Genomic DNA, 11562 nt, shown 5'->3' on the forward strand with positions numbered 1-11562 from the left:
GCATCTATGGATATGAGCACACAAATATATTGAGTGTATTCATTTAAAAAAATGCATGTATAGTTTCTATTCTCTTGTATATAATGAAGATGAAAATGTTGCTTGTTGTCTGAAAATATAATGAAGCATTGGGAATGTAGTATGAACAGAACAGAAGTGTAGTGTGTGTCGCCTGTATAGTGGGTTTTTTTTTACCTAAATCAATGTGTTTGTGCTGAGCGGAAGCATGAGACTGAAGGCACAGACTACAATGCTTTGTTGATGTCGTGACCAACTCCAGTTTGCATCAATGCAGGAACAACAATCTGAACCAAGCTAGCTGTAGGTGGCAGCGCTGTACACATATTTATCCAACAGGTAGGTAAATGCAGGGGTTATTTCCAGCCACAGGAAGCCTAACATCTCTCAGCAGCACACTTTCACGAAGGCAAACCACAACACCATTTATTCTGCACATTTTCACTACATAGCAAAGAGTGGGTTCCGAAAATCAATACACGGCTGCTCATACAGCAGAAGATATTGATTTCAATTGAATATTCAGTGATTTCATATGTTATAAGTCTGTGTTTCTATCTCCTCCCTCCCAAGAGGGAATCGCATCCCGTAGTCACGAGCTAATCCCCACCTCTCAGATGAGTGGAATATTCAGTCTCCTAGGTTTTCAGGCAAAGCTGCTGCTCTGCCTCCAAAACCTTTTTCCCTCCCTGTCAGTCGCCCGCTGCGAGCTCCAGTTACTGTTGGGAGGGTGAGGAGGGCTAATCAGGAGACGGTGGGTGACGGCAGCCAGGAGCGTGCCCTGAATACAACCGGCTTCTGGAGTCGATTAAGGGAAAGTCAAAGGCAGTTGGGAACAGGTTTTGTGAAAAAGTAAATACTTGTTGACATGATAAATACTCCCTTTGATAACATATGGAAGGGATTTAATGTTGGTGTCATATCATTATGAGTGTACACCATGTTACCAGGGCATGTACAGGGAAAGATGGAGTCTGGATCCCGAGAGCCACTCCCCACAGATACATATTGGAAAGATGCAGCATACTGCTTCAGTAATATCACAATTTCATAGTCGAGTGGGTGGTCATAACTTACAGTATTTTTTATAGTCAAACACACTGCCTGACCCTCTAGATCGACTGATGATCCACTGCTCCTGGAAACAGGAGCAGGTATGTCAAATTGAAGACGATGTCTGTGCCATAATAATGTACAGTATGACGAGCCGCATCATTTCATGATTTCATGTAAAAAGCACAGCTCCACTTCTGCCACAAGTCCCATAATGCAGTGCAACAACTCCATGTCCTCGTAGTTATTACACATCAAATTTTGTATTGCTGATTCTACATGGTCAATGTTAGATTCGTTTTTGACTGAAAGTTGGCTGCTCCTCCAATTTATGGGTTATCGTTTTAAATAACATCACCCAGAGATGAGTGCAGTGGTTAGGTGCACAGGAGCGTCTGTGCTCGGTTCACCCTTTCATGACTCGGAATGTGTCGCCATCTAGTGGTTGTTGTGATTGAGCACTACTATGAAATTGTTAAAAACAATATACTGCAGGAAGTCGACCTTATAAGCCACAATCATAACAGTAAATCTATAAAAAATGTTTCAAGTTTATACCTAAGTATCAAATTCCAGACTTGGGTGGGACTAGCAAACTGCCCAGTTGTTGCCTGTCTTGTATGTGGGAAGGTGTTACAGCTCCATGACCCTGGCATTGAACTTAAAAGGAATTGAAACTCAAGGACTCTTCAGACATTTTCAATGTTTACATTATGTTCTAGGTGTGTCTCACTAAAGAAAGCTCTCGTATGTGTCACCACCAAGTGTGCGGCCTCAGGAACACTGGCAGTAAAGAAATATCTCAAATAGAACTTGTTACATTGTAACAACGTCAGATACAGAGAGACATTTCTGCATTGTCTCACGTACTGTTAGAGTCCAGCACTGAACACACACACACGTCGCCACATAACAACGGCTAGTTTTTCCACGACACAACATCCACCCAGTTCAAACTCTCACTTTTTTTTTTCACTTTTTCATCAATCATTTTTACCTTACACACACACACACACACACACACACACACATATATATATGTAGTTGAATATATGATATTGCCTGAATGAATGTTTATTTCTCTTCTAATACATTGTAATTACATTTGACTTTTGTATGACCCACGCCTTCCACACTATATGCTACACACAGTTTAGTCGACATTTCTTCTTAGATTTCACAGAGATTGAAAAGGAGCAAAGTGACGAACAGTATTATCATTTCTATCCCTTATTCCCACTTTCTCGACCTATTCTCCTTAATAGTGATCGTGTGTGTGCAAGCTTGTGTCTGTGTGAGGTCCTTTTGTTTGTGTGTCAAATACATGAATAATAAAAAATAAAACAGTTATACTGAATATGAAGAATCGAGTTTAAACTCTTAAGATAAAAGTAATCTGTATTATAATAGGCTTGTTCTGTCCCCACCAGATTTGCTTTTAGACTGTAGGTGGGTCACTGGATTCATGTTCAGCATCAGTAGAAAACAGAAGCCAGACTGTGTGCGACAAGCAGTGGAGGATTAAAAATAGATGGGTCGTCACACCATTATGGCTTTGGGTGACAACTTCCTGAGTGCAGTTCCTTTTTTAAAACAAGAGTGGAATCCCAAAACACCTCACGCACTGCCCTTGCAGCAGATTACAACCTGTGTTTTGCTGTCGTAAGCAAATACAACTGGCTCTTTATGGAACTTAGTTTCGGACTTAGGTGAACTCCATGCTTCTCCTATTCATGGTGACACAGTGCTGGAAGTTTTACTTTCAATTTCTTTTCATAACTCGCTCAGTCACATCTGTATTGAAGCTTCCTCCTCTAAGGTTTTCACAAAAAGTCCACATTCAGGAATTAAAACACCTTTTCAGTTGTTCAAAACTACCTGGTGAATGAGGATGTTGTTGAGGAGAAATGCTTTACTCCATGCTGAATAAAAGGCCAGACTCCCTCTACAATACGGTGGGGCACAGCAATCTCTTGGAATACACTTCCCCCAACTTCCAAGTGTAAACCATTTCATTTGAGGCCAAATCTTTCCTAATCATCTTAGGTCATTGACAACCTTGGCCGGTGAAAATGAAAAACAGCTGCTGGTATTGACCGTTACTGTCAGTCTGCTGTTTGGCACGTTGGCCATACTGCAGTCGCGTAGCGAGGTGGCTGCCAAATTGCAATGGGCTGTGAAATTGTGGCGACAAATCAGTGTCTGACATATGGTGCGAGCTAAATGAGGGCTATGATGACAGTAGTTGTAAGGAAGATTAGCGTTTCATTTGGGCCTCAATTTATGGACAATACATTGCGATCATGCCTTTGTCATTCCTGCTTGCACTTACATTACTATGCTGCTAAAATAAAAAACACAGAACAGTGGATAGATAGATGGTTGGATGGACGGACGGATAGAAAGAATGCACCCAAGAGCACGCATTGGCAGAAATGATTCTGCACCTGCATTTCTTTCAAGAGTTAAAACTTTATTTGACTGAGGAAATTCTTTGTTGACAGCATTGTTTCAACAGACTGCACATCACATTTCTCTCATCAGTGTTCTTTGTTTGGGCAAGTGTGGGTGACAATCTGAAAGGTAAAAGAAAACACAGCAAAGATGAAGGTTGCTTTTAAAAAAAAAAATACTAATCCAGCTCCTGATTCAACTGTCAGAGTGAGATATACCCAGGTGACTCCTTTCCCAGCACCTATTGCGTTGATGGATTAGAACGGTCCAGCCAACAAACCACATGCCAGATTTTTTTTTTTGAATTGAATAACATACTTGCAAAAAAGTAAATAGAAAAAATAATAAATCCAGAACCACTTTAAATATTGTATATCCATATGCTTTGTGTGACAACATCGTCAATGCTACGGGCAGCACTCTAAAATAATAAATTAGTGAACGAGAATACCAAAACCAAAAAAAAAAATTTAATATTGCGCCTGGGTGTGGCTGAATGGAATTTGAAATTGAAAGGACCCTCTGAATGAGAATAAATGTTAGTAACAATGCATTTTGACCCAATGTGATGCACCTGTCTATACTATTTCTTACTACAGTGGTACCTCGGTTCTCGACCACAATCCGTTCCAGATGTCCATTTGAGAAGCGAATTGTTCGAAATCTGAATCAATTTTTCCCATTACAATGAATGGAAAAAGAAATAATGCGTCCCAAGCCTTAAAATAGGCTTTTGTAGGAGTGAATGTAGAGTGTCTGCTGCAGGTGCGCTGTTCCTCTATGTGTGTGGCCGCTGCATGTGGGAGGGGTTGCTGAGTGAGTGACGTCTCTCCAGAAGTGAAGAGGTGCCCGGTGCGTGTCCAGCTCTGAATGTGCGCTTCTGTGCAGTTTGGCTGTGACAAAGTCATAAACCAAGTCACGCTCTGTCCCAGACTCGCCTCATCCCTGTCCCAGCTCCAGCCCACAACAGGACATCAAACCCTGGAGTGAGCGCTCCAGCCTCGGAGGTGTCGAGACCGAGCACCTGTGACACTCTACCACGGTCCAGTGCAGAGACAGTAAAGGTTTTACACCTCAATATGAAGAAAAAACAGCCAGTAAATGTAGCTAACAGGACACGTCTGCATACAGAGGCTGCGTTATACACAATAACAAAGTGTGTTGTGGATCAACTGATCGGTCCCCGCGTTGTTTTTTTCCGGCTTTTTTTCAGGGCATTCGAGTTCTGGACAAAAAAAATCTAGAAATTTTTGTTCAAATTCCGAGACGTTCGAAAACCGAGGCACTGTATTAAGGGCTAAAAATTAAATTTTTAGGAAACTGTTGTGAACGGCGAGGAGCTGCAGTGATGAGGAATTTATAGGAGGCAAGGTGCGGAGCGAGTACAACATTTAATATTACACAGCAATAAAACCGGAACAGAAAACATCACCGAACCAGAAGAAAACAAAGCGAAGTCAAAATGCCCAAAACAGAAAGCATCACCGAACCTGGAGATCAAACAAACATAAATCTGGAAACAGAAAACACAATGAACAGCAATAACAAAAATCACAAAGCAAACCAGGACAAAAGAGGAAGGAACAAAACACTAACTCATGCATCAGGGATAAATAAGTAAATAAAGAATGAACCGAGCGAGGAGAGACAACTTACCAAAAGGTGCAAGATGAGTCACTCTGGCACATATTGCTGGAGTCCAGGTGCTTAAGAGCTGATGACACTGATGACATCATTAACTCCGGCTGTGTGCTATTTAACCAGGAAAACAGAAACATAAAACGGAAGTTACAAAAACCAAAATAAAAGTGAATCATGACAGACGCATCTCCTCATCATCGTAATAAATATCAATAATAAATATATAAATAGACAGTTCCTCGTATGTTTACTTAGAACTTAGTACTTAGAACTTTCAAACCTGCGTCATTGTTAATTCACTTTCGAAATAAACACAACACTTATAAACTGACCCGACTATGGCGCAGGAATCCACCAATCAGAATCGTAGCCTGCTGGAACTTCCCGCCCGATGAGGAAGTCTGCGCGCTTTCTTTCTATGCTCTGATTGGTTAGCTGGGACGGAGTGGGTGGTGCATGCCGTGGGAGCTCAAGTGGGTATAAATAGATGTTTAGACACTTGACCCGTAATAACAGCAGGAAATAAGTTTTCACGGAGATCAAACGTGAATGTTTTTTTTCTTCAGCTCTTGATGCTTATATGTAAACAGATATGACGTGTCTGGTTGGCCTAATAATCGTTGCGTCTGTCGTCATTACACAGGTGAGAAGTTCACTCTTACGTGTCTGATACTGTATATAACGTGTAACAATAAGAACTATTTAACCGCGAACATAGGTAAGTGCCAGTGTGAGCCACATGCTGTCCAACATAGCGGATATTTCACATTCATGTGGTTAGAACCCTTAGACAGAGGCATTGCCGTCCTGATTTGTGATGTACGTGCTTTTCGTTTTTCTATACAAGCGTGTCTACTCACGTCGATCATTGTAAACACACTGACTTGGCGAGCAAAGGGAAACAAGCTGACTCTAGTACTGAGCCGTGACTGCAGTCATAACCCTGCAACATGGCTCAGCTGAATGTACCTGCTCTGTGCTTGGTTTACCTCTGGCTTCACCTCTGCATGACCTTGTTCCACAGTAGTAGTATGGTTCTCTGAAGGTTTCTGCTTTTGTTGCACATATTATTCTCATTATTTTGCCTTTTGTGTTTCTCACCCATCCAGGTGAGCGCCACCTGTCCGGCAAAGTGCGAGTGTCCACCAAGGATGACCTGTCCAGCAGGTGTCAGTTACGTACCAGACGGATGCGGCTGCTGTAAGGTGTGTGCTGCTCAGCTGAACCAGGACTGCAGTCCAATGAGACCTTGTGACCACCACAAAGGACTGGAGTGTAATTTCGGTAATGATGTGACCACGGCCTGGGGCATCTGTCGAGGTGAGCGCCCTCATACCTTCCACAATATTTGGCTTCATTCAGCTTTTCTGTGCGTACCAGCAAAAGCGGCTGATAGTTATTGTTTTGTTTTTTGTTATGTGTGTATTTGTTGACTGTCACCGACTATCTTTATGAAGATTAGTCGACTAGTCAGTGTATGACTTGGGTTGTTGAACAAGCCGATACATCTGATTGTAGTGTTGTAATACTATTGTCAAGTATTTTACTATGTTTACTTGTATAGTGTTAAATATTGTTTTGTTACATATTAAAAAAAAAAAGCATATTTAGCCAATGTTGTTTCACACTATATTCCTTGATGTTCACTGTGACAATAATTTCACAGTGGTATTTTCACAATGGTCCTGAGAGCCTCAGCCATTTCTGCTCTCTGTATTAACTGAGGTACTCATTTAAAAGCCGATTATTACTTCATTTTAAACACACTCGAAGAAAATGCACCGTTCTTCAAAAAAGACAGCAGTCTTCAAGATAAACGTATAGTAGTTGGCAGACAATTGTAGTAGCAGAAAGGACGCAAGAATTCCAGAAGTGCACTTTCTTGGCTCCCATTTCTTACTGGACACTTGACCATTGCTGATGGATTCATGTCAGTATGCTGTGAGTGAAGTGACCTTGATTGTTCTTGTACAGAGTGGTGCTTGTTCACGTCGTTGATATTTAATAATGGTAGGGTTTTAACTATTAGAAATGCTCTTGCAGTGCTGCCCCGCATTCTAAAAATAGCTGATTTGAGTCCCGGGATTTTAGAGGCAAGAAGATCCCCCCACACCTGCCTTTGTTTCTCCTCTTTCCCATTTAAGTTTAGACTGTGCAGTGCAACATTTAATGTCCACAGAGTTGCTCGATTTGTCAGCAATGGTCCATCATATATGAAAGTTGTCTCCCTGCGTTGGTGCAGCCAGGTCAGAGGGTCGTACCTGTGAGTACAATGGCAGGATTTATCAGAACGGCGAGAGCTTCCAGGCTGGCTGCAAACACCAGTGTACTTGCGTGGACGGCTCCGTCGGCTGCTCTGCTCTGTGTGAAAACAAGTTGCCACCACCTTCAGAAGTGTGTCCCAGCCCACGACTTATCAAGATACCCGGACAGTGTTGCTTCAGCGTGGACTGTCACCAAGGCACCTGGCGGATCCCTCCAAAACGCCTGGTTGGTACAAGCCCGAACAGGCTTCCTGTATAAGCCTGTGTTTTTGTTACGCCTGTAGGTTTCTTTAACAGCATTAAACATGTACTTTAAGACATTAATAATGTGCTCTTGTTGCTCTGTTTTTTATTTTTTGATGATATCTGCATAAATCATGAATAAAATCCTCGCCTTCCTGTCCATCGCAGGGACAATTCAAGTAAACTGTGCAGATGAATATCTAAACATCAGACACCTTTCGGCCAGCTTTAGTACATCGATTGTGTAGTGGTTTATCCTTTATGCAGTAGTGTTCTAGAGACCAGTCTCTGCTTCATAACCACCAGATGTCATTTTCTATCACAGAAGCCCTCATCCAAACCACCCACTCCCCAACATCATCCCCTCCCTAATCGGCCTGGAAATGAGTTGTTGATTACCAACAAGCTGGCAGGTGTCGAGTCTTGGGAGCCGGAGCGCGCCAGTAAACACCTACCTGGTGAGGACGCCTACTGACATTATTGCACGCTTCATAGGTTAAAATGTAACTGTGGACAGTCTTCATTTCTGGCTGGAAAGTTGAAACAAAACTGAACTTAAAATTAACTTAAAATTCATAGACTCAACAGTTGTTTTGAATAAAATACTCCCTCCTTTGTGTGATGATGTTTGTGTTTGCTGTACCTTTTCAGTTTATGTTCACGTGGGTGTGCTTCTTCTGACGCAATCTTTTCTAAAATTCAGTTTGGCTCCAGCCTAAGAAGAAATGCCGTGTGATGACCACCGACTGGTCGGAGTGCTCCCGCAGCTGTGGGGTCGGTATCTCTTCTCGCATCACCAACAAGAACCGAAGCTGCAAACTGAAGCAAGAGACGAGAGTCTGCATGGTTCGACCTTGCTATGGCCTGAGTGCTCCCGCTAAGGTAAGTGACTTGAGCCTTGAGTCCAGGTCTAATGTCCATGGTTGAGTCTTGATAACATCTTATCACCATCCAGACGCGCCTTAGCTGAGTGTTTTGAAGAAGAAAGAAAACGTGTACTCATTTTTTTTAGATGAAAAATTCAAGAGCAACCAGAAGTATGAATCTGGTGAAATACCAGGGCACTTTTTTTAATAAGACGGTGTGTCTTCATCCCCTATGTGTGTGACATAATCTCAATTGTGGATGTCTATTTGAAGTAAAGCCTGCTCTCGCAACTCAGCAGGGTTTATCCTCATCCCTGCACCTTCCCACTCTGGTGCAGGGATTGTATACAACGCCTCTGTCACAAATAGATAGGAGTAACTTTGTTATGGAGGACAAACTATTCACTTTGTTGTGAGCAACAAAGAAGAAGAGGGTGTTGAACTAGAGCAAGTGTCTACCATACTTGACTTTTTATCCAACACCAAGTTCATGATAGTTCAGCTTTGCCTCTGTATTAAAAAGCCGGCCAAGTTTGTTTAAGTGCTACTACTTTCACCCCAAGAGAACAGCCTCAGTTTACAAAATCCCATCCATAATGCATTTAACATGGTTGGATCCCGGAGTCCCTAAGCTAATCGTTTGATGCTCCTGCACTGAATAAACTTCCCTCCAGAGGTGGAATATCTTCCCTGCAGCTTGTTAACTGAGTATTTTAGCAGTACGCCGAGAAGGTCAGTGAGCTGTTGGGGCTGTGCAGAGCTGATATACTTGGGTTGGAAAGCAGGCAGGCACCTATTTAAATATAGCCCCCCTCTCCATTTTCCCTCATGCATTCTTCCCATGAAGCTGACCATCGCCTGTCTGGATACTTGGAGTGCCGAGACACTCCAGGAACATTGGAGATCGGTGGCTCTCACCTGCCTTGAACATTCACTGGTGTCACTTTGGATGATGTTGTTTCACCTTGAAAGATTTATTGGAGGTCCTATAATCCATAACACCGAAACAGTTCTCTGTAGCATCTTAAGATGAACATCAATCTTTGTTCTAATTACAGAGAGGGAAGAAGTGCTCATCTGTCTACAAAGCTTCAGAACCCCTTCGTCTGTCCTATGGCAAGTGTGTGAGCATCAAACTTTACCGACCAAACTACTGTGGAACGTGTGCAGAGCAGCAGTGCTGCTTGCCACAACGCACACGCACGGTACCTGTGACCTTTGTTTGTCGGGACGGTGCACGCCTCCGAATGCCAGCCATGTTCATCCAGTCATGCAAATGCAACAACAATTGCGGGTCCCTCAATGAAGTGGATGCTCCCCCGCTGCCTTGGATGAAAAGCAGTACCATGTTCAAGAAGGAATATGCATAAAGACTAAGCACCATGAGCACCAGCCGACAGGATATATTGTCTAAGGGAAAGGGAAAACATTTTGGCACTTAAACTCAGATTGAACATTGTTTTTTTTTCCATCTACATTTCACCTTCTCTTAAAGCATCCCTGTGAAACTGAGGAAACTGCTGGATCAGGTTTACTAAGAAACCGCAAAAGAGGTATGAATCTTTGAAAGAAACCACCTTGCTCTATACAATATTTGTGATGCAAATCTGACTGGAGGACATGGTGACATGATCATGGCGTTTCCTTTGGTGTATTAAATACATTTGGATACATACATGACATTGATCTTATATCCTTAACTTGGCTGGACCAATGAGAAGTAACCATAGATGCACCTCCTGCCATTCAATTTGTAGTGAACTCGGTGACTATTGAGTGAGTGTGCTCACTATGTGTTTATAGCGTCCTCTGGTGTACAGCTGGTGGCGGTGTTGAATTGAAATGTTCCGATTGACTCCGTGTTTATGGACGAAAAAGCTTTAACTCCAGCAGTTGCATGGGAAGAGATAAACTACTGCTGTGCTAATACGTTTGGTTAGCAGTGCCTTTTTGCCAATATTGCTGAAATATAAGGTCAGAATTGGAATGTTGTCGGATTTTTTATAATATACGAGAATTTCATAGGTTAGAAAAGAAAATATAGATTAGAGATATATGTATCATTTAAATATAATTGCTGTTGTGTGGAACTTGCATGGCTGTTTACATCATGAAAACATCATGTGTGTGTGTTAACGGGCCAGTTATCTGTCCCCTCTTCATGCTTAGGAGATTTAGATTCCATGTCGTGGCCTTTAGGAGCTCAACGTCTATTTATTATCTATAATTTAATGGTTAAGCGTTTCAATACTGACTTCAAAGTGAAGTGTTTTATTGCTAAGAAATCTTCACACAGTCTTTTAAATCAAACGTGTGTATCATTGTCCTATTTCATCGTCAAATAAGATGATGTCCCCCACAATAGGAAGTGACTCATTACATGCGTCTGCTGACACAAACAGATGTATATTGAAACACAATCAGACTGGTAACAATAAAAAGAATGAAATTGCCATCTTCAGTCAACCATGCATATATTGTCACTTGATTCTTACATTGTGCTCTAACAATTAATTATATCCAAAGTGCCTATTTTGTGACATTGCAGGGCGGTCAAACATGTTTTGACATATTTAGCTTTCCAAATGTTTTTTTTCTTCTTTTTTATTATTAAATGTTGATATAATGTATATCGCGTGGTGCATTCTTCGACCTTGGCGTATTCTTGAAAATATGAATTAATTCATAGACAGGTGGATGGACAGAATTCTGATGATTACATTATTGCTGTTGGTGTTGCAGCGCTACGTAAAAATCCACGTAAATTCTATTACATGTTAATTGCGTATCAACTCCAATTGCATTATTCTCCCACACGCAACACTTTGCTAAATAGTTGATCATGACAAGCCATGCTACAAGCTCTGAATTGATAAGTCAGTAATAGCGTCAGATTTCCTCATGAAATTCCGCTTTATCTTCCGTTCTGACCAGCAAAGCTCCTCACCTGCGGTAACCGCCCTCCACCGGAATAAACCTTTGCGCTGATTTGCTGCCTCCGCTGTTCTTCTGACGGGAGTCGC

The 11562-nt window shown here is 41.9% G+C and overlaps 1 protein-coding gene across 1 annotated transcript; it reads left to right on the forward strand.

Annotated features, from left to right (window-relative positions):
• The first annotated feature begins 5668 nt into the window (after positions 1-5668).
• LOC128753943 (CCN family member 1-like) lies at positions 5669-11121 on the forward strand. The gene is made up of 6 exons (XM_053856183.1): positions 5669-5809; positions 6276-6486; positions 7409-7656; positions 7999-8131; positions 8377-8555; positions 9598-11121. Exons 1-6 carry the CDS (start codon positions 5759-5761, stop codon positions 9907-9909), a joined length of 1134 nt encoding a protein of 377 aa, XP_053712158.1. The 5' UTR covers positions 5669-5758; the 3' UTR covers positions 9910-11121.
• Positions 11122-11562: the final 441 nt, after the last annotated feature.

Source organism: Synchiropus splendidus, chromosome 2 (genome assembly GCF_027744825.2).
Source record: "Synchiropus splendidus isolate RoL2022-P1 chromosome 2, RoL_Sspl_1.0, whole genome shotgun sequence".
Taxonomy (NCBI): Eukaryota; Metazoa; Chordata; class Actinopteri; order Syngnathiformes; family Callionymidae; genus Synchiropus; species Synchiropus splendidus.